Source organism: Mustela putorius, unplaced genomic scaffold (genome assembly GCF_011764305.1).
Source record: "Mustela putorius furo isolate JIRA1106 unplaced genomic scaffold, ASM1176430v1.1 tig00003856_pilon_pilon_pilon, whole genome shotgun sequence".
Taxonomy (NCBI): domain Eukaryota; kingdom Metazoa; phylum Chordata; class Mammalia; order Carnivora; family Mustelidae; genus Mustela; species Mustela putorius.
In genome coordinates, this window is record NW_025422008.1 from 2,340,978 (window position 1) to 2,364,948 (window position 23,971).

Consider the following 23,971-nt stretch of genomic DNA (forward strand, 5'->3'; position numbering starts at 1 on the left):
TGAAATTTGAGTTTCATATGTCATAAAATACTTATTTTTCTTTTGATTTAACCCCTAATCATTTAAAAATGTAAAAACCATTTTTTAAAAAAGATTTTATTTATTTATTTGTCAGAGAGAGTGAGCACAGGTAGACAGAGTGGCAGGCAGAGGCAGAGGGAGAAGCAGGCTCCCTGCCGAGCAGGGAGCCCGATGGGGGACTTGATCCCAGGATGCTGGGAGCTGCTTAACCAACTGAGCCACCCAGGTGTCCCTGTAAAAAGCATTTTTAGTTTGTAGGTCGTATAAACACAGGTACCCCTGATATAGAACAATAATGAAGTACCCAGGATGTTTCAAGAGAGAGTAATTGTGAACAAGTAATTGTCACACAATGCTGTGACATCTTATTTCTATCTGTGTGAAATATTACATAAAATAATAATAAAGGAAACCTTAAATCTTTTTTTTTTTTAAAAGATTTTATTTATTTATTTGACAGAGAGAAATCACAAGTAAATGGAGAGGCAGGCAGAGAGAGAGAGAGAGGAGGAAGCAGGCTCCCTGCCAAGCAGAGAGCCCGATGCGGGGCTCCATCCCAGGACCCTGAGATCATGACCTGAGCCGAAGGCAGAGGCTTAACCCACTGAGCCACCCAGGTGCCCCTATAAGAACATTCTTTAAACAAACTGTTTTCCTTGTTCAGAATTGAAAGGAATTGTAGTTCAGGGGACGGAATAATGCTGAGTTATAATGTTGATTTATTTATATCAAGGCATTTCCACCAAAGGAGTATGCAAAAATGCATTGCAGTAATGACATGGAGAATTAAAATAAAAAAATATATACATTGTAATGTATTTTTTTTTTTAAAGATTTTATTTATTTATTTGAGAGAGAGAGACAGTGAGAGAGAGCATGAGCGAGGAGAAGGTCAGAGGGAGAAGCAGACTCCCCATGGAGCTGGGAGCCCGATGTGGGATTCGATCCTGCGATTCCGGGATCATGACCTGAGCCGAAGGCAGTCGTCCAACCAACTGAGCCACCCAGGCATCCCACATTGTAATGTATTTTTAAAAAATTTATACCTAAATCCAATTTAGTTAACATACAGTGTATTGTTAGTTTCAGGGATAGAATTTAGTGATTCATCAGTTGCATGTAAGACCCAGTGCTCATTATATCAAGTGTCCTCAGTTAGCCCATTCTGCACTAATTCCCCTCCAGCAACCCTGAGTTTGTTCCCTGTAGTTTAGAGTCTCTTATGGTTTGTCTTCTCTGTATCTTACTTGTTTTCCTTTCCCTTCCTCTGTGTTCATCTGTTTTGTTTAGAAAATTCCAGATAGGAATGAAATCATAATGGTATTTGTCTTTCTCTGATTGACTTGTTTTGCATAGCCTAATATCCTCTAGTTTCATTCATTTTGTTGCAAATGGCAAGATTTCTTCTTTTTGATGGCAGAGTAATATTCCATATTGTATATAACACACATCTTTTTTTTTCCCTCTATAAGTGAAAAGCCAAATTGGGCTTTTTTTTTTTTTTTTTAAGATTTTGTTTATTTTTTTGAGAGTGTACACATGAGTGGGTTGAGGGGTGCAGAGGGAGAAGCAGATTCCTACAGAGCCAGGAGCCCAATGTGAACTTGATCCCAGGACCCTGGAATCATGATCTGAATTGAAGGCAGACCCTTAACCAACTGAGCCACCCAGGTACCCTGGGCTTTTTTTTTTTTTTAAAGATTTTATTTATTTATTAGACAGAGATCACAAGTAGGCAGAGAGGCAGGCAGAGAGAGAGAGAGAGAGGGAAGCAGGCTCCCTGCTGAGCAGAGAGCCCGATGTGGGAGATCATGACCTGAGCTGAAAGCAGAGGCTTTAACCCACTGAGCCACCCAGGCGCGCGCCCCCCCTTTTTTTAAACTTAAAACCAATTTAATTAACATATGGTATATTATTATTTCTAGGGGTAGAATTTAGTGATTCATCAGTTGCATATAACGTGCAGGGCTCATTATATCAAATGCCCTCCTAATGCCCATCACCCAGTTACTCTCTGCCCTCATCTACTTCCCCTCCAGCAACTGTGTTTGTTTCCTAGAGTTAAAAGTCTTTATGGTTTGTCTCCCTCTCTGATTCCATCTTACTTTTTTTTCCTTTCCTTCCCCTATGTTTGCTTTATTTCATAAATTTAAATATTTCCACTAATGTCGGGGGCAGCTATGTACATAGCAGACAACATGGCGCTTGCGCCTGTGGCTAAACAGAGGACCTGCGCACCACCTGAAAGATGATTGGCTGTGCCCAGAACAGGTAGCCCGAGGACACTGCGCGCTTTTTATCATGCTATCAGGCTTCCTTTCACATGTCCAGTCTGCTGATGGGAGGAGAGGGGATACAAATAGGGGTAAAAATCCGGGTAAGGAGAGAACAATAAAGATTCACAAGCTTGTCACTCCGTGTCTCCAGGTCGTTCTTGCTGGCGAGAGCGACACACTAACATGGATATGAATGAAATCATATATTTGTCTTTTTAATGTCATTCTATTTTATTTTATTTATTTTATTAGTTTAGTTTAGTTTCAGTATTCCAAGATTCATTGTTTATGCACCACACCCAGTGCTCCATGCAATATGTGCCCTCCTTACTACCCAGAACCAGGCTCACCCAATCCCCCCCATCCTCCTCCTCTCCAAAACCCTCAGTTTGTTTCTCAGAATCCACAGTCTCTCATGGTTCATTAATACCTCCGATTTCCCCCAATTCACTTCTCTCCAGCTCCCAGTGTCCTCCATGTTTTTCCTTATGCTCCAGAAGTAAGTGAAACCATATGATAATTGACTCTCTCTGCTTGACTTATTTCACTCAGCATAATCTCCAGTCCCGTCCATGTTGATACAAAAGTTGGGTATTCATCCTTTCTGATGGAAGCGTAATACTCCATTGTATATATGGACCACATCTTTATCTACTCATCTGTTGAAGCGCATCTTGGCTCTTTCCATAGTTTGGCAACTCGCCATTCCTGCTATGAACATTGGGGTACAGGTGGCTCTTCTTTTAACTACATCTATATCTTTGGGGTGAATATCCAGTAGTGTAATTGCAGGGTCATAGGGTAGCTTTTTTTTTTGTTGTTGTTGTTTTAAAAGATTTTATTTATTTATTTGACTGAAATCATGAGCAGGCAGAGAGGCAGGCAGAGAGAGAGAGGGGGAAGCAGGCTCCCCGCTGAGCAGAGAGCCTGACTCGGGGCTTGATCCCAGGACCCTGGGACCATGACCTAAGCCAAAGGCAGAAGCTTTAACCCACTGAGCTACCCTGGCGCCCCAGTAGCTCTATGTTTAATTTCTTTTTAAAAAATTTTTATTTATTTTTTAAATTTCAGTGTTCCAGAATTCATTGTTTACGCACCATACCCAGTGTTCCATGCAATACATGCCCTCCATAATACCGACCACCAGGCTCACCCAACCTTCCACCCCCCACTCCTCCAAAACCCTCAGTTTGTTTTTCAGAGTCCACAGTTTCTCATGGTTCGTCTCCCCCTCCAATTTCCCCCAACTCCCTTCTCTTCTCCATCTCCCCATGTCCTCCATGTTATTTCTTAGGCTCCACAAATAAGTGAAACCATATGATAATTGACTCTCTCTGCTTGACTTATTTCACTCAGCATAATCTCTTCCAGTCCTGTCCATGTTGATACAAACGTGGGGTATTCATCCTTTCTGATGGAGGCGTAATACTCCGTAGTATATATGGACAACATCTTCCTTATCCATTTGTCCGTTGCAGGACATCTTGGTTCTTTCCACAGTTTGGCGACTGTCACCATTGCTGCTATGAACATTGGGGTACAGAGGGCCCTTCTTTTCACTACATCTGTATCTTTGGGATAAATACCCAGTAGTGCAATTGCAGGGTCATAGGGAAGCTCTATTTTTAATTTCTTAAGGAATCTCCACACTGTTTTTCAAAGTGGCTGTACTAACTTGCATTCCCACCAACAGTGTAAGAGGGTTCCCCTTTCTCCACATTCTCTCCAACACACGTTGTTTATTGTCTTGTTCATTTTGGCCATTCTAACTGGCTTAAGGTGGTATTTCAGTGTGGTTTTGATTTGAATCTCCGTGATGGCTAATGATGATGAACATTTTTTCACGTGTCTGTTAGCCATTTGTATGTCTTCATTGGAGAAGTGTCTGTTCATGTCTTCTGCCCATTTTTTGATGTGATTATCTGTTTTGTGTGTGTTGAGTTTGGGGAGTTCTTTATTAGATCTTGGATATCAGCCCTTTGTCTGTAGTGTCATTTGCAGATATCTTCTCCCATTCTGTGGGTTGCCTCTTTGTTTTGTTGACTCTTTCCTTAGTTGTGCAGAAGCTTTTGATCTTGATGAAGTCCCAAAGGTTCATTTTCCCTTTGTTTCCTTTGCCTTTGGAGACATATCTTGAAAGAAGTTGCTGTGGTTGATGTCAAAGAGGTTACTGCCTATGTTCTCTAGGATTTTGATAGATTCCTGCTTCACATTGAGGTCTTTTATCCATTTCGAGTTTATCTTTGTGTGTGGTGTAAGAGAATGGTTGAGTTTCATTCTTCTATGCATAGTCGTCCAATTTTCTCAGCACAATTTATTGAGAGACTGTCTTTTTTCCACGGATAGTTTTTCCTGCTTTGCGGAGGATTAGTTGACTCTAGAGTTGCAGGTTCATATCTGGGCTCTCTACTCTCTTCCACTGGTCTATGTGTCTGTTTTTGTGCCAGTACCATGCTGTCTTGGTGATCACAGCTTTGTAGTAAAGCTTGAAATCAGGCAACGTGATGCTCCCAGTTTTGTTTTTCTTTTTCAACATTTCCTTAGCAATTCGGGGTTTCTTCTGATTCCATACAAATTTTAGGATTGTTTGTTCCAGTTCTTTGAAAAATGCCAGTGGAATTTTGATTGGAATGGCATTGAAATTATAAATTGCTATAGGCAGTATAGACATTTTAACAATGTTTATTCTTCCAATCCGTGAGCATGGCCTACTTTTCCATCTTTTTGTGTCTTCAGTTTCTTTTTTGAGTGTTCTGTAGTTCCTCGAGTACAGATCCTTTATCTCTTTGGTTAGGTTTATTCCCAGGTATCTTATGGTTTTTGGTGCTACAGTAAATGGATCGATTCTCTAATTTCCCTTTCTGTATTTTCATTGTTAGTGTATAGGAAAGCACTGATTTCTGTACATTGATTTTGTATACTGCTTCATTACTGAATTGCTGTATGAGTTCTAGTAGTTGGGGGTGGAGTCTTTTGGGTTTTGCATAGAAAGTATCATGTCATTTGCAAAGTGAGAGAGTTTGACTTCTTCATTGCCAATTCAAATACCTTTTATTTCTTTTTGTTGTCTGATTGCTGTTGCTAGGACTTCTAATACTATGTTGAATGAGAGTGATGAAATTGGGCATCCTTGTCGTGTTCCTGATCTCAAAGGGAAGGCTGTCAGCTTTTCTCCATTAAGGATGATACTCGTGGGTTTTTCATAGATTTTATAAAGTTGAGGAATGTTCCCTTGATCCTTATACTTTGAAGTGTTTTAATTAGATAAAGATGCTGTATCTTGTCAAATGCTTTTTCTGCATCAATTGAGAGGACCCGGTGGTTCTACTCTATTCTCTTACTGGTTTATTCTATCACATTGATTGATCTGTGAATGTTGAAGCACCCTTGCATCCCATGGATAAATCCCACCTGGTCATGGTGGATAATCTTTTTAATATACTGTTGGATCCTCTTAGCTAGGATCTTGTTGTGAATCTTGGCTTCTGTATTCATGAGGGATGTTGATCTGAAATTCTCCTTTTTGATGGGGTCTTTGCCTTATTTCCTCTTAGGACCTCTTTTGCTGTATCCCACAGGTTTTGAACTGTCATGTTTTCATTTTCATTTATTTCTGTTCGCTTTTTAAATTCTTCTTTAATTTCCTGGTTGACTCATTTATTTGTTAGTAGGATGCTTCTTAACCTCCATGTATTTGTTCCTTCCAGAATTTCTCTTGTGATTGAATTTTTAAGTGGGTAGTCTGAAAATATGCATGGTATAACCTCATTCTTTTGGTATTGGTTGAGAACAGATTTTTGACCCAGTGTATGATGTATTTTGAAGAAAGTTTCATGTGCACTTGAGAGGAATGTGTAGTCTGTTGCTTTAGGATGAAATACTCTGAATATATCTTTGAAGTCTATCTGGTCTAGTGTGTCATACAAAGCCCTTATTTCTCTTCTGCTTAGATGATCTGTCCATTGCTGTGAGTGGGGTGTTAAAGTCCCCTACTATTACTGTATTAGTATTAATGTGTTTTGTTAAGCTTGTTATTAATTGGTTTATATATTTGGCTGCTCCAAGTTAGGGGCATAAAGATTTATAATTGTTAGATCTTCTTGGTGGATAGACCCTTTTATTTTGATACTGTGTCCTCCTTCATCTCTTTACACTCTTTGTTTTAAAGTCTGATTTCTCCAATGTGAGGATTGCTACCACTGCTTTCTTTTGATGTCTGTTAGCATGAGAAATTGTTCTCCAACCCTCACTTTCAATCTGGAGGTGTCTTTGGGTCTAAAATGAGTCTCTTGTAAACAGCATATTGATGGTATCCAGTCTGATATCCTATGTCTTTTGATTGGAGCATTTAGTCCATTTACATTGAGTAATTATTGAAAGATACCAGTTTAGTGGCATTGTATTACCTGTAAAGTCACTGTTAACTGTAGATTGTCTCTGTTCTTTTTTGAGCTTTGTTTCTTTTGGATGCTCTCTTTCTCAGGAAATCCCCTTTAATATTTCTTACAGGGCTGATTTAGTGTTTACAAATTCCTTTAGTTTTTGTTTATCCTAGAAACTATCCCTCCTTCTGTTCTGAATGACGGCCTTGTTAGATAAAGTATTCTTGGCTGCATATTTTCCGTACTTTGCACAGTGAGTATATGAGGCCAGTCCTTTCTGGCCTGCCAGGTCTCTGTGGATGGGTCTCCTGTTGGTCTGATGTTTCTACCCTTGTAGGTTATGGACCTCTTGTCCCTAGCAGCTTTCAGGATTTTCTCTGAATTTGCAAGCTTCACTATAATATGTGGAGGTGTTGACCTATTTTTATTGATTTTGAGGAGGGTTCTCTGTGCCTCCCAGACTTGATTCGCTGTTTCCCACCCCAGGTTAGGGAATTTCTCAGCCACTATCTGTTCGGATAAACCTCTTGTCCCTCTCCTTTTTTTCCTGAGACGCCTATTATTTTAATACTATTTTGCTTCATGGTATCGCTGATTTCTTGAATCTTTCCTTCATGAGCCAGTATGTTTCTCTCTCTTTTCCTCAGCCTCCTTAATCTCCATCATTTTGCCTTCTATAATTATCTCTTCTGCCTTGTTTAATCCTAGCTGTTAGGGCCTCCCTTTTTTTACTGTATCTCAGTAATAGAATTTTTAATTTCAGCCTGATTAGATTTTAGGTTTTTTTTTTTTTTTTTTCCTCCAGTAAGGGATTCTCTAGTGTCTTATATGCTTTTTAAAACCCAGCTAATATCTTTATAATTGTTTTGAAAACTAGTTCTGACATCTTACTCAGATCCATATTGATTAAATCTCTGGCAGTGAGTACTACCTCCTGTTCTTTCTTTTGGGGTGTGTTTTTCTGTCTCATGTCCAGAAAAGAATAAATGAAAGAGAGAAAAAATAGAAAAATAACAACAACACCAGAAAAATACAAACTAAACAAACTAGAAGAAAAGCAGAAAGAAAACAAAATAAGAAAAAAATCAAACAAGAAATAAAATGGAACAGAACAATAAACTAGATCCTGGGTGTATTTTGGTCTTTGTGTTAAGGCAATCTAGATCCCAAAAGAGGAAAGAAAGAAAAACTTTTATATATACTAAAATAAAATGAAAAGAAACTAAAAGTAGGAAACATACATTTTATATATATTATATATATTTATAAACATAAATGTTACATATGTATATAAAATAAGAAATATTTTATATATATGTATAAATTGAATAAACATAAAATATATGTTTCTCTCTTTATACATATATATGCATATATATATATATATATATATATATATATATATATATATATATATATAGAATTAGGGGTGCCTGGGTGGCTCAGTCGGTTAGACAACTGTCTTTGTCTCAGGTCATGATCCCTGGGATAGAGTACTGGGATGGAGCCCTACATTGGGTTCCCTGTTCAGCAGAGACCCTGCATCCCCCCTCCCTCTGCCTGCTGTCATACCTACTTGTGTCCTCTCTTTGTGCCAAATAAATAAAATCTAAAAAAAGAATAAAAAAATTAATAAATAAAGAAAATTACTTAAGAAAAAACTAAGAGATTACAGAGTAATAAAAAAGCCACTAATGCTACATACTGTTTTTCCCGCTAGCTGAATTTTTGCAGTTCTCTGTGATCTGTAAATTTGGTGTTAGCCAGATGTTCCTGCTTGTCTTCTGGGGGTGGGGCCTGTGTTGTTGCCCTAGTGAAGTGTCGGCCCCTTTGTCAGGGGTTCCCAGCTCAGTGTAAGCAGCTCCAGATTGCACTGTATGGCACTGTTTTGCTCCCTGAAGGCTTTCAGGACCATTTCGGATGAAAATGGAAGCACCCCAATCTCTAGCCCAAGCTGAAAGTTCACATCCCCACTCTCAGTGAGCCCTCACAGAAAAGCACTCAATCACTCTTATCTCCCTGGTTTCTGTGTTGTGTTCACCCAGCCTCTGACTGAACGTTTTTTATCTCAGGCACACGACCAAGTTTCCAATCTCCTAACCTCACGGACTCCTGTGGTGTGTACTTGTGCCATTCCTCCCGGCTGAGGGAGGAGGGACTTGCCAGGCTACTGCGTTTTACAAGGCCCTTGCTTGGAGAGTGGTTGTACCATTGTGCAGCAGTTCATGGTTTATGGCAACATGGAACAAAAAACATTCCTAGACTGGTGTTTCGGCCAGCTTCCCTGAAACGACTGCATTCAGACATCCTGGCTTTTTCTGACCCCTGGTATCTTTTTTTTTTTTTTTTCAAAGATTTTATTTATTTATTTGACAGAGAGAAATCACAAGTAGATGGAGAGGCAGGCAGAGAGAGAGGGAAGCAGGCTCCCTGCTGAGCAGAGAGCCCGATATGGGACTCGATCCCAGGACCCTGAGATCATGACCCGAGCCGAAGGCAGCGGCTTAACCCACTGAGCCACCCAGGCGCCCCGACCCCTGGTATCTTGTAACAACGTTGTCCCACCTGGAATCCACCCCACTTTGCTACCAGAGCAACTTAAAGCCAGGGATGTCTCCAAGTGTAGCAGACTTCTAAAACTTGGGATTTTGTACTCCACTGCCTGTAATACTTTCTGGTAGACCCCTTAAGCTCCCTCCTTTCCCTGGTTTATCTCTCCCTGGATGCACATCTCTGCACTTTCTACCTTGTAAAAAGTGGTTGCTTTTTCTATTTGTAGAATTGCAGTAATTCTTTTCTCAGATCTCCAAGTGATTTCATAGGTGTTCAGAATGATTTGCAACGATCTAGCTGAATTCCAGAGACCAGACAAAATTAGGATCCCATACTCCTCTGCCATCTTAAATCCTCCTGACCCATTTATTCTTTTTTTTTTTTTTAAAGATTTTTTATTTATTTGACAGGTCACAAGTAGGCAGAGAGGCAGGCAGAGAGAGAGAGGAAGTGAAGCAGGCTCCCTGCCAAGCAGAGAGCCCCATGCGGGGCTCGATCCCAGGATCCCGGGATCATGACCTAAGTTGAAGGCAGAGGCCTTAACCCACTGAGCCACCCAGGCGCCCCCCATTTATTCTTTAGTAGGGTACTCTTTATCATCCATGTATTTGTGGTCCTTCCAAATTTTTTCTTGTGATTGAATTGGAGTTTTAAAGCATTGTGGTCTGAAAATATGCATGGTATAGCCTTTTTAAAATTCAAATTCAATTTGCTACATTATAGTAGTTGTTTTTTTTTAAGATTTTATTTATTTATTGGACAGAGAGAGATCACAAGTAGATGGAGAGGCAGGCAGAGAGTAGTTTTTGATATAATGTTCAATGAATCATTAGTTGCCATAATCTTAATCTTTTTGTACTGGTTGAAGACCTGATTTGTGACCCAGTGTGTAATCTGTTCTGGGGAATGTTCCATGTGCGCTTGAGAGGAATGTGTATTCTGTTGCTTTAAGATGAAATACTCTGAATATATATTTGAAGTCCATCTGGTCCAGTGTGTCATTCAAAGCCTTTATTTCCTTGTTAATCTTCTGCTTAGATGATCTGTCCTTTGCTGTGAGTGGGGTGTTAAAGTCCCCTACTATGACTGTATTAGAATCAATGTATTTCTTTTCTTTTTTCTTAAGATTTTATTTATTTACTTGACACAGAGATCACAAGTAGGCAGAGAGGCAGGCAGAGAGAGAGGGGGAAGCAGGCTCCCCACCGGGCAGAGAGTCCAGTGCGGGGCTGGATCCCAGGACCCTGAGATCATGACCTGAGCTGAAGGCTTAACCCACTTAACACATAGCCCCATCAATGTGTTTCTTTAAGTTTGTTATTAATTGGTTTCTATATTTGGGTGCCCCATGTTAGGGACATAAATATTTACAGTTGTTAGATCTTTTTGTTGGATAGACCCCTTTAATATGATGGTGTCCTTCTTTGTCTCTTCTTATAGTCTTTGGTTTAAAATCTTGTTTGTGGGGCATCTGGGTGGCTCAGTCGTTGGGCATCTGCCTTCAGCTCCGGTTGTGATCCGGGGGTCCTGGGATCGAGGCTGCTTGGCGGGAGGCCTGCTTCTCCCTCTCCCACTTCCCCTGCTCGTGTTCCTTCTCTTGCTGTGTCTCTCTGTCAAATAAATAAATAAAATCTTCAAAAAAAAATGCTGCCCCTCCTCCACACCTCATCTTCTGGGACCCCATTTACATGGATATTATTTCACTTTATGGAATTGCTGAGTTTTCTGAATCTCCTTTTGTGATCTAATAGTTTCCTTTCTCTCTTTTCAGCTTTCTTATTTTTCATCATTTGATCTTATAACTGATTTGCTCTTCTGCTTCATTCATCCTTTTTTAAATTTTTTTATTTTTATTTTTTATTTTTTTATTTTTTTAAAGATTTTATTTATTAATTTGACAGAGAGAAATCACAAGTAGATGGAGAGGCAGCCAGAGAGAGAGAGAGAGGGAAGCAGGCTCTCTGCTGAGCAGAGAGCCCGATGCGGGACTCGATCCCAGAACTCTGAGATCATGACCTGAGCCGAAGGCAGTGGCTTAACCCACTGAGCCACCCGGGCGCCCTCATCCTTTTTTTTATAGTTTCCACTTGAGACTGCATCTTGGTAATAGCATTTTAAATTTAAATCTGGCTAGATTTTAGTTCTTTTATTTCTGCAGTAGGAGATTCTCTAGTGTATTCTATGCTTTTTTCAAACCCAGCTAGTATATTTATACTCATTGTTTTAAATTCTAGTTCAGTTATCTTAGTTACTTACATCTGTATTGATTATATGTGCTGCCGAAGCAAGCACTCCTCTGTATTGATTAAATCCCTGACAGCAAGTACTACCTCCTGTTCTTTCTCTGGGGGTGAGTTTTTCCACCTTGCCATTTGGAAAAGAAAAGAAGAAAGAAAGAAAAAACAATAAGAACAACAATGACAATGAAAAAAAAAAACAACAAAATCCAAACCAAACTGAAACAAAAGAAAAACCAACAAAAAACAAAACAAAACAAAAAATTAGATCCCGGGTTGTTTTGTTTTACTCATTAAAATAAACGAGATTCCAAGATAGGAAAGTAGAAACACCTCTATATACATAAAAATGAAGTAAAATAAAATTCAATAAAAGGAAATAAAAACTGAATATATATATATATATCATGTGATATAAAAATTTAAAAAGAACAAAAAATTGGAAAAAATAGTAACATAACTGAAAAAATAATACTAAAAGCCTAAAGGCTAGAAAAACAATGCTATACAACTGTTTTCCCCAAGAGTTGAATCTTTGTAGCCTTCTATGATCCGTAAACATGGTGCAAGCCAGTTGTGTGGCGCTGATTCTTAGATGTACTTGCCCTATTGCAAATGTGCTTCTTTTTGCCAGGAGGCTGGGCTCAGTCTGAGTGGCTCCGGATTCCACTAGGTGGCACTGTTTTGCTCCCTGAAGGCTTTTGGCCCCCATGTGCAGGATGAAAATGGCGGGAGGCCTGCTTCTCCCTCTCCCACTCCCCCTGCTTGTGTTCCCTCTCTCACTGTGTCTCTCTCTGTCAAATAAGTAAATAAATAAAATCTTAAAAACAAACAAACCCAAAACCTTGTTTGATACAAGTGTTGCTATTTCAGCTGCCCCTTCCTCCCACACCTCATCTTCTGGGACCCAATTTGCATGGATATTATTTTGCTTTATGGAATTTCCCTAGCCCTTGAGCTGAGTTGTGTCCCCCACTCTTCAGTGAGCCTTAACAGAAAAGCAAGCAATCACTCCTGTCTCCCTGGTTTCTGTCAGAACTCTGTATTCACCCAGCATGTGACAGAGTGTTTTTATCTCAGGCACGCTGTTTCAAGTCACTAAATTTACAGACTCCTGCTACATGGACTTGCACTGTTCCTTCCTGCGGGGGACGGGAGGGGATTTCGCCATGTTTCTGCCTTTTGCTGGGCCCCTGCCCAGAGAGTGGATGCATGATGGTGTTGCAGTTCACAGTTTACGGCAACACAGAGCAGAAAACTGGCACCTAGACTTGTTTTCGGCCGGCTTCCCCATTCTTATTCCTGGGAACCTGCCACACTCAGGCACCTCCATTCTTCTTGTGACCTCAGGGATCCTGAGACACCCTGTCACACCTGGGATTCTGTCCCTCCCACCTTGCCACCTGAGCAGCTTTAAGTCAGGGACTTAGACCACTGTAGCAGACTTCTAAAAGTTACAGTTTTGCACCCTGCAAAGTCATGCACATTCTTTGCACCCTGCAATTCTTCCAACTGACTTCCTGATTGTACCTGTTCTCCAAGGTGAGAAGTGAGGCAAAGCTTAGCCTCTTTCTTGCTCATGGCACATCCTCTCACCCTGCCTTTGCTCCCTCCTGGAGTCTCCCTGATGGAGTGAGAGGAAAGCAAGTAGGATGGTAGGAACTTGACTTTCATGTTGTAAAGAGAAAATAAAACAGACGGACAAAGGAAAGGGAAGGAAAAATAAGATAAAAATGCAGAGGGAGCAAACCATAAGAGATTCTTAACTATAGGAAACAAACTGAGGGTAGCTGGAGGGAAGGTGGATGGGGGGATGGGATAACTGGTTAATGGGCTTTAAGGAGGGCACTTGAAGTAATGAGCACTGCGTTTTATATGCCACTAATGAATCACTAAGTTCTACCCCTGAGACTAATAATACACTGTATGTTAACTAAATGGAATTTGTATGGATAAAAAGAAAAAAAAAAAAAGCATGTCTGTCCTCAAAAAAGAGAAGGACTGCCTTATGGGGAGGACTGAGTACCTTGTGAGTTGGCAGACTGGAGGCTCGGTGTCTTGCTAGATGTAGGCAGGAGGCTGGCTTAGTTTCTGGTCTTTCCAACACAGCTACTTGCTTTAGCAAAGCCTGCAAGTAGAGAAGATAGTAGAAAGTCAGCTGGCAAAATGGAAGTCATGATTATATATATTCCAAGATCACCACTGCCACATTTTATTGGTTGGAATATATTCCGGGTCCTGCCCACACTCAGTAGGAGGAGATTCCACAAGGCCATGTGGATCAGGAATTGGGGACCATTGGCCTTACTATAGAATCTGTCTGCGCAGGGATGTTCCAGGTGACAGATGACAGGAATGGAGGGTAGCAAGGTCTCTGCACTGCACATGCTCATACACAGGGTGCACAATCACCGAACAAGATAATTATCAACTCTCGGTTTGATTTTGGACCAGATGATTTGCAGAGCTAAGCTGTGTTATCCAAGCAGGGTCCTAGATACAAGAATCATGGCTGTTACTTGGAAAGGTCTGTCTCAGCTTTATGGAGAGATCGCCCTCCCTGAGTATTTCCACCTTCCCTTGTCAGACCTTCTAAATCTCTAGGAAAGCACCATAACTAGTTCAGTGTGGAACCATTTTTTTTTTTTTTTTTTTTTTTTGCTTTTCTTTGTCCTGTTGCCAGGGAAATCCTGATCTCCCATTATTTCTACCAGTTCCTCAATATCCTGCAGTCCCTTCTTGTGATTCTACTTTGTTGGTTTCTTTCCTTTCATCCAGATTCTTTCTTTCTTTCTTTTTTTTTTTTAAAGATTTTATTTATTTATTTGACAGAGAGAGATCACAAGTAGGCAGAGAGGTAGGCAGAGAGAGAGGAGGAAGCAGGCTCCCTGCTGAGCAGAGAGCCCAATGCGGGACTCGATCCCAGGACCCTGAGATCATGACCTGAGCCGAAGGCAGCGGCTTAACCCACTGAGCCACCCAGGCACCCTCATCCAGGTTATTTCTTAGTGATTTTTCTTTTATATTGATGAGTCAGTTACATTAAAAAGTCACTGTCCTCTAACTTAACCTTTCCACTAATTTTTGGACCAAATGGGCAAAGGTTCTCTTTCCAATCTCAGCTTCTTCCCACACAGGGACAAGACAGTAGTAGGATTCCTGTAGAGTCAGGAGTTGGTATAGAACCTCATCGCATGAGACAGGTAGGTCACATAGGTGTATACTTGTATCTTCTTATGTCCCTAGCATTTGTTAAAGCACCTGGCCCACAGTAGGCACTCAGTTAGCTTCTGTGTGGAGGCTGTTTCCCCAAAACTCATTATAATAGTTGCATTTACCAGGTTATATACCTGACTCTGAATCCCTTCATGTTTCTCTCACTGAGCCTAGCAGGGAGCTAACATCTATTACTGCCCAATATGTGTCTGCTAAATGGAAGTGGCAATTCAAAGTTTTTTAAAAATTTAAGTTTTTTTAAAGTTAAGTGACAATTTCTTTGGCAATTCAAAGTTTTTTTCAACTAATTATGCACAATGTTTGAAAAATTCACATAACATGAAAGTATAGAGTGAAAAGTAAATTTCATCCTCTGTCCCATCCATAATTCTTCCAAACTTCCTGGACATAACAGCTGTTAACCAGTTTCAACAGTATTAAAGGGAGAGATTTCCATTTTAGCAGGTTTTTCTTTTTTAAAAAATATTTTATTTATTGAGAGAGAGCTAGAGCATGATTGGGGCAGGGGAAAGGGAGAAGTAAGCTCCCTGGAGCAGGGAGCCAGATGTGGGGCTTGATCCCAGGACCCTAGGATCATGACCTCAGCTGAAGGCCGATGCCCAACCAACTGCAGCAGGTGGTATTTTACCAAGTATTCTATCTGTATTTTTGTTCTCAATTAATATTATATTGTGAGACTATCTCACTATTTACATGAAATCTGGCTCAAGATTTGATAATGACTGTTCTGTTGCTGGTAATTTTTAAAACTTTAAGTGAAGCAAAAATCATAGTCATTCCATAGTGACAGAGTTTCATGGAGCATATTGTCACTCAGATTAAAAATAGCCTGATTCATTCACCAGCCTCCCCTGAGGCTACTTTTGTTTGTGTGACTACATTCCAGCTATGGTGACGCAGAATGAGGTAGTAGGTGTTGTCATAAAAGGATGGAAACTTCCTGTTCTTCTGCTCTCCCTGCCCTGCTCACAGACCACGGACTATGGTCCTAGGTGTCCTAGTTCTAATAAGGAAACTTCCCAGGTTCATTGTCACCAGCGTGTCTGGACAGCCCCGTGGTGCAGAGTGACCCTATAGCCCCGGACGTCTCACCTCACTCATGGGACACACACAAGCTGCTGTCTGGTCAACACCACTGTTAGCTGGGTTTCTATTGTGCACGACTGAACTAATGTATATGGAGAGGGGAGGGCTTCCTGGAGGGGGTGGCAGTGGTGGTCTCTTCTGGAGATGAGCAGAGACGGATACACGGGGGGCAGCACTGGGGGCTCCCTGGGACACTGTCCGTGTTGAAGGGAGAACTAGGCCCCAGGGGCAGCACAGGGAGACTGAAAACTGTTTTCTTCTCATCTTTGTAGCCATAGGGCTGCCCTGGAGGCATGTGTGGACTCATCAGCTGTTACATTTGGAGGGCTGTGTTTCTTCTCTTCTCTTCCTGTACTTTTTACAGAATTCCTTTGTTGACTGCAGCCAGGATGAGAATCCCTGGTGGTGACCTTTCCTCCTCCCCCTCCTGTCTGAGGGCAGTGGCTGTGGGGGCTGAGATCTAGGGAAGAAACCCCCTCAGAGGGAAAAGGAACACAGGGTCATTTGTCATTGGATTCTGTCATTGGATTCTGCACTTATTCAGGCTGGCTTTGGTGGCCCACCTTGAGCCTGTGGACCCCAGACCCCTCATATCTTGTGTCCTGGTGATTCCAGATACTCACTGAATGACTTCACTCTATTCTGTGTGTCACCAGCAGGTCACTATGTCCAACTTCTGTTCCCAGAGTGGGTATTATTACACAAGGGCATGATACGGGAGGATGGGAACACTGGGGCCATCTTGGGATCTGCCTACAGCAGGGGTGACTTTGGGAACCACCTGAATGTGTGGCCTTTCACAGGCCCGTGGCTAGGAATGCAGAGACTAGACCAAAAGAAGAGCTCAAGTCCGAGGATGTTGGTGATCACTCCCCAGGAATCCAGATCAGAGTCGGGTTGTCACACATAGTTGCAGGGGGCCAGGGCCTGAGGCTCCACCAGTTAGCGGACCACGTGTCAGACTCTGACTCAGGATGGAGATGGAGAAGACGGGACAGTGCTGCAGGCATTTGGCACAGGTGGTGTGAGTGGCCGTCGTGTCATCCTGCTGCCAGGAGCAGCAGTGACAGCAGTCCTAGCCTCAAGGTGCGGTGGTGTGAACCGTGGGACCTGTGCCCAGCAGTGAGGCAGTGGTTCCTCTTTGGGCCTTGACCTGGGGTGCGATGGTGGATTCTGTTCCTGCCTGTGCAGCCTTGGGCCTCTTCTGTGGCTTTCCCTGAAATAAAATGAGGCCCAGTACTCTCTATCTATAGTACATATTTTCCTATTTATATAATTTATATATTTCATGTATTTTAAGTTATGCTTTAATATATTATGCATACTTTATATTTTTGTATTATGTATTTATAATATATAAGATATATGTTTCTCTATAAATATATGTAGTTTCAGTTAAAGCAACTTGGAATCTGTTCAAAACAAGGAACAAGAAATCCATGAAGGAATATTTTCAGGAGAGCAGGGATTCAGTTTTTTTTTCCAGTTTTTTTTTTCAGTTTTATTGAGAAATAATTGACATGTAACATAGGTTTAAGTGTACAACCTGTTGATTCATTTATGTACTACAAATGATAGCCTTGGCTAACACCTGCATTATGATACCCAGTAACTTTTATATCTTCTTCTTTTTGGGGGGGGTGGGTGGGAACATTTAAGGTCTACTCTTAGGGATGAATGAGTTTTTCTTTATGTTGAGCTGATAACTGCTTCCTAAATCTTTCATCTGGTTTTGCTCCATGGGAGAGAAAACATGTTTCTCACAACATATCTTGCATTTTTCTTCCTATGAAAAAACTGTTTAAATGTGTATGTAAGGGGTGCCTGGGTGGCTCAGTCGGTTAAGCGTCTGCCTTCGGCTCAGGTCATGATCTCATGGTCCTGGAATCAAGCCCCGCATCCGGCTCTCTGCTCAGCAGGGAGCCTGCTCCCCCCGCACTCTCTGTCTGCCTCTCTGTCCACTTGTGATCTCCCTCTCTGTCAAATAAATAGATAAATAAAATCTTTTAAAAAAATGCATATGTAATACCCTTCCCCACACTGAGTGCTCCATCAAGGACTTCAGTGCTTCTTCCCTCTCTGGCAAAGCCCCAGAATTGCTTGTGTTTTTGTTACAAAATACTCAGGCCTCTCCCCAGACCTACCATCTTGGAATGTTGGGTATGGGCTCAGGAATCACTTACTTAAGCAGCCTTACAGGGGAGGCTGATACACAGCCATGTAGGAATCCTGCTTCATGTGATCACTACTCAATGTGGGATCTGAAGAATAGCAGGAGCAGCACCAGCCTTGTTATAAATTTTAGAATCTCATACTCTACCCCAGCCTGTCTAGCTCTTCATAGTCCAGGAAATTCTTGTGTGCACTAAAGGTTGGGCCTCCTTGGTCTTTTCTAGGTGCAGAACCAAACTATGCAGTACAACTCTGGGTGTGCACTCTCATCAGCTTGTTTAACCCTGAGGAGTTCAGGGTTCTGTACTGTTCCTCTTTTTTCCTGTGGCCATCACCCCTTTAAGGATGTCATCTCTGGTAAAGGCTTTAAATGTGGTTTATATGGCATGACCTCTCACATCTATTTCTCCAACCCAGATACTTCTCCTACCCTGAACTCTATATCCACCTGTCAATCTCACTTGCATTTTTTTTTTAAAGATTTATTTATTTTAGAGACAGAGGGGAGGGGCAGATGGAAAGGGAGAGAGAATCCCAAGTGACTCCCTACTGAGCCGGGAGAGGGTGTCTGATGCAGGCCTTAATGGCATGACCTCAAGATCATGACTTGAGTCAAAATCAAGAGTCGGATGCTTAACCAACTGAGCCACCCAGGTGCTCCATGCTTGCATTTCTAGTAGACATCTCAGATTAATCATTTCATAAATTGGATGCTTGTGATGCTGTTTACTCAAATGTGCTACTTCCAGAAACTTCCCCCTTTCCACTGAAGGCACTGCAGTGTGAAATATTGGATGCTGTCCTTAATTCCTCATTCTCTTTCTCCCTAGAATTAATCCATGAGGAAATGTTGCAAAGTCCATCTTTAAATATATCCAGAGCCCAGTCATTTCTACTATCTTCCCTCCTCACACCCCAGATATACAGCTAACATCCCCCTCCTGGGACACTGCACCAGTTTCCTACAGATTATATACTGGTTGCTTGCCCTTGTACCTCTCAATTCTACACAGCAGCAAGCAGAGGCTTCTAAGGAGAGGTGGTACTAGGTGGGTCGTCTTTTTAAAACCATCTTGTAACTGCACGTTATGCAGAGAAAACTGAAACCCTTCTAATACACTAAGGCCTGGACATCTGATGTTATTTCAGCTGCTCTCTGTTCCAGCCACAGTGGCCTCCTTGCCCTTCCTTAACACAGGACATGCTCCTGCCCTAGTGCCTGTGCACTGGCGGTTCCCTGCCTGAAAAGAACTCCCCCCAGATACCCTCTTACACAGTTCCTTCATGTCCTTCAGATCTCTCAAAGGCACCTTGGTGAGGCTCATTCTGATCACTGTAGTAAAGTAGCCATCTTCCCATTCCCATCATAGGTGTCTCTCTGGATCGCCTTCTACACTTACTTCCCAATACCTAACATACACATTTCCCTTGTTTACTAGCATATAGTCTGCCCCTTACTCCAGAACATATGCCCCACAAGGTGGGCAAATTTTTTCTGTTTTTCACTGAGGTGTCCTAGATGTTAAAATGTTCCTGTATCTGACAGTTATCAGTTGAATGAATGATCTGCATGGAGTACCTCTCTCTTCTAGATGAGCCTCAGGCCACAGCTATTCATGGCAGCTACCACTTTTCTCCCCATTGTTGGTCTCCCTGCTCCACCAGCATTGCCTCTATTCCACACCATCCCTCCTGTACAGCACAGGAAACAATTACAGTTCTCCATTCAGAAAAGTTGTACTTAGAGGCACCTGGGTGGCTCAGTAGGTTAAAGTCTCTGCCTTCGGCTCAGGTCATGGTCCCAGGGTCCTGGGATCGAGCCCCACATTGGGTTCTCTGCTTGGCAGGGAGCCTGCTTCCCCCACCCCCACTGCCTGCCTCTCTGACTACTTGTGATCTCTGTCAAATAAATAAAATCTTCAAAAAAAATTGTACTTAGGCTTATGGGTTATATATTCCAGAGAAATGTGAATTCAAATCAGACACTGCTTTATAACTTTATAAATAGGATTGGAAACAGAATGAAGATCACTAGATCTAAGGGGCAGGGGGTTAGGTAGCTGAGCAGAGAAGACAAACTGAAATTTAATAAGGATGCGAAATGATCAGATCCTATCTCTAACTCCAGAATCTGCTTTTTTAAAAAAGATGGTGGAAGATGCAGAATGATCCAGAATAGCTGTAGAAGAAGAAGAGATGGATGGGTCTGAAAATTCATCTTGCAATACCACAGAGACTCCTGTGTGTAAGGGCTCACTGGGCCTTGTGGAAACAATGAGAGGCCATAGGACCCCTGTGATGGTCACAGACTGGGGATACCAGAGGAATATGAGACCAGAACTTGTACACAAGAATAAGAAGAGGCTCAATTCTTTATATAAACAAATAAAGAAAAAAAAACAACACCCAAAAACTGGGGGGTGAGGATCTAATCCAAGCTGGAGCCTAGCCTGACCTGGTCAAGGCAGCTTTTGATGCCCGTAGTCCTAGAGACAGGTGATGTCTGAGTCCCTGTGATCATAGGTCCTGGTGGAATAAGTTTCCACTGAAGGGACCAGGGAATAGCAAAGATGACTTAGCTAAGGAGTGACCATGTTAAAGCCCGCAATGCACTGAGTACTAACCAGGCACGGTTCTGTCCACAGTTGGCTACTCAGCCTCTCCTGTCCCACCTACAACAGACAGCACAGCAATCAGGCATCTGGAAGTTTCTCTGCTTCCATATATTTCTTGTCTCAACTTTAGGAGTCTTCTTTATTACCATATCAGTTCTATATGACAAGAATAGAAAACAAATTCATATCCAGATTTTCTTTTTCTTAATCTTTAAAAAAAAGATTTTATTTATTTATTTGACAGACAGCAAGAGCAGGAACACAAGCAAGGGGAGTGGGAGAGGGAGAAGCAGGCTTCCTGCCAAGCAAAGATCCTGATGAGAGGCTCAATCCTAGGATCCTGGGATCATGACGTGAGCCAAAGGCAGATGCCTAATGACTGAGCCACCCAGGTGCCCCTGTATCTAGATTTTCAATAGAGAAGTAAAATATTACTTCTCAGCCAAACATGAAGTAAAGACAGGGATGGAGATGACCCAGTCCCATCTCTGCTAGAGCAGGAAAGCAGATCAGGGAAGAGAGCACAGGTCAATTTGTCATTGGGACAGAACAAACAGGATGTGGTCAGAGCCCACAGAAGATGAGACTAAAGGAGGAGCTATGGGGTAGGTGAGCTCCCTGTGGGGTCCTGTCTACACTATCCCAGGGTCTCAAGAATCACTCCTTCCATACTTCCAGTCAGCTGTGAGTAGCTCCCTTCTTTTCCACATCAGGTCAGAGGCCAGGAAGAAGACTGGTTATGGTATCCAGAGAAATATCCTAGTACTGTACCAAAATGAACTGTTAACTGAAGAACTGTTAACTGAAGACATGGCTGTATTGGAAAACAAAGAAAGGATATGTAGGGGCAGTGGACCAAACTTCTGGAGGTCTATCTACATCAGGGAATTGCCCCTGACTTTCAACTGCTGGGGATCAGGTCCCCAATGGAGGAATGTAAAGGTGAAATAATTTATATCATTTAATATAATATTATTTAATATAAAGGTGAAAAATTTGTCCTTCATTTGCACAGGTCTTTACTAAAGAGTTAATGTTAGCAATTGGCTCCAGAGTGGGCAAGTACAGGTACGTGGATGGTACCTCTCATTAACAAGGCAGGACAAATTTCTACCTGGGGCTTGAAACCTCTCAGTGGGACAAGAAAACTCAAATTCCCCTCCCACTCCCTTCCCTACTTGAGTGCTTCCTCCTCCACATCACAGTTCCCACCACTACAGCTCCAGTGACCACAAGAACCAGGGCAGCAATGGTGCCCATGATGGGGATGGTAGGCTCAGTTGGCGGCTCTGGGAAGGGAAAGTGAGGGACCCAGACCTCAGGTTTGAGTCATGACCTCGAAGATGTTTTGCAGAAGAGCTACTTTCTTGGAGAAGATGTTCCAACCCCAAATCCCTCCTCACCCCATCTCAAGGTGATGGGCTGGGGCAGCCCCTTGTGCTGCACATGGCAGATGTATCTCTGCTCCTCTCCAGAAGGCACCACTACAGCCGCCTGTAAGGGCCTACTTAATCAGAGGGAGCCATTTTGTTGTTTATGCAGTAAACTTAAATTGACCCTATGCAGTAAACTTAGATTGACCCTGCCCCTCCCATAGGAACTTACTTGCAAAGCCCAGATACAAGGGCGGGTCAGGCCAGATAGAGACAGCCAATCAGTGGGGCGTGCATACTGTCTCCCTAGCTACCAGCCCCAGGTAGCTAAGCCTAGATATAAGGGCAGGTCAGGCCAGGTAGAGGCATCCAATCAGTGGGGCACGCATATATCTAGGGTGAATTGTAATTCAATTGGCCGCCTGTGTGTGACCTAACATGACCATGCAGTTTTCTCTGTGCATTGCAGTCTCATTGGCCACCTATGTATAGCCTGGCTAAACTACTTCTATAGTTTAGAAGGGAGGGGTCACCTCTTTGCAAGAGATGGCCCTGACAGGTCAGTTTGATTCTCGATGCTTGGCGCAAAATAAAGCTTTGCTTGACCTTCGTTTTGTATCAGTCTCGCTCCTCTGATTACGGACCCTAACACCGCCCACTTCTGGAAGGTTCCATCCCCTGCAGGCCTGGTCTCTACAAGCTCTGTGTCCTGGGTCAGATCCTCCTCAGCATGCTGCCAGGTCAGAGTGATCTCCACAGGGTAGAAGCCCAGGGCTCAGCACCTCAGGGCGACATCATGGTCCGAGATGGGGTGGCGGGTCACATGTGTGTTGGGGGGTTCTGGGGAAGAAGAATCAGAAAATCTACACTTTGGGTTACCTTCATGGGTCACAAAACAGCACTTGTCACCAATCTGAGGATGGAAAAGACAATTGGTTTAGGGATCTGAAATAATGTTTTAGAAGCAAGGAGAGATTCCAGGACAGGAGAGTGGAGGTCTAAAGTGGGGAATACACTAATGGTCCTGACTGTGGGGGACCATCAGTGACTCAGAAAACCTGGAGTCAGACCTCCAAGGATGTTCTCAGATGGAGTACAAGTCTTGAGAGGGAAAGTCATGGATTACAAGGTGATTGCCAGGATGGAGGGGACCATTTCAGGGATGTTCTCCAATTGCCCCCCAGGAGAGACTGGATTCCTCAATTGTCCTTTAGAGAAAAGTGGTCCTCTGGGTGAGTCACTCTTTAGTAGGAAAATGAACACACAAGTGGATCTCGCTCTCCTCACCTGTGGGAGGGCAGTGTTCTGATATTGAGTCCATTTCCCTTCCTGGTGGAAAGCCAGCCCCAGAGGAGGGGAGATCAGGGAGGCCCTAGTACCTGTGCGCAGCAGCATCTCCTTCCCCTTCTCCAGGTGCCTGTGGAGCCACTCCACGCATCTGTGCTCCACGTAGTTCCTGTACTGCTCTGTCACACCAGTCGCCTCCCACTTCTGACCAGTGATCTGTGCGGTGGAGTCTGCCTTGGTCCAGGAGCACAGGTCCTTATTCAGGGCGATGTGATCCATGCCATCATAGGCATCATGAAGGTACCCGCGCAGAAAGCGCCCATCAGGCCCCACGTCGCAGCCTATCACTCTCTGGAAGGTGTGAAACCCTGACCCCGGCCCATTGTCATTAAATCCAATTGTCATTAAATCCAAAACCAGTAGAGTACCCAGGGTTCTTCCCCGCTGGGGGGATGGCGGTGCCCCGCAGCCTCGGGGTGTCGCTCCAACACGGAGACTTGGAGCTACCCCGGCCGGCCATCCGGCGGTCCCTGGGAATGGAGGTCATGGTCTGTCTCCTGCCCGTGTCGCTCACCGGCCTCGCTCGGGTTGCAGTAGCTGCCCACTTCTCGCAGCCTCCCTCAGAGTGTCTGTGTGCACGTCCTGGAGTCCCGGGTCTGCTGGGCCCAATACTCCAGCCCCTCCTGCTCCACCCAGGGCGCCCCCGGCTCCATCCTCAGACTGGCAGAGTCG

The 23,971-nt window shown here is 42.9% G+C and overlaps 1 protein-coding gene across 1 annotated transcript; it reads right to left on the reverse strand.

Moving 5' to 3' along the window:
• Nucleotides 1-21,728: 21,728 nt before the first annotated feature.
• On the reverse strand, nucleotides 21,729-23,644 carry LOC123387589 (patr class I histocompatibility antigen, A-126 alpha chain-like). Its single transcript, XM_045065228.1, has 4 exons — nucleotides 23,240-23,644; nucleotides 22,608-22,685; nucleotides 21,983-22,073; nucleotides 21,729-21,868 (listed from the first exon to the last, which is right to left on the reverse strand). The coding sequence occupies exons 1-4, from the start codon at nucleotides 23,642-23,644 to the stop codon at nucleotides 21,729-21,731; spliced, it is 714 nt and encodes a 237-aa protein (XP_044921163.1).
• Nucleotides 23,645-23,971: the final 327 nt, after the last annotated feature.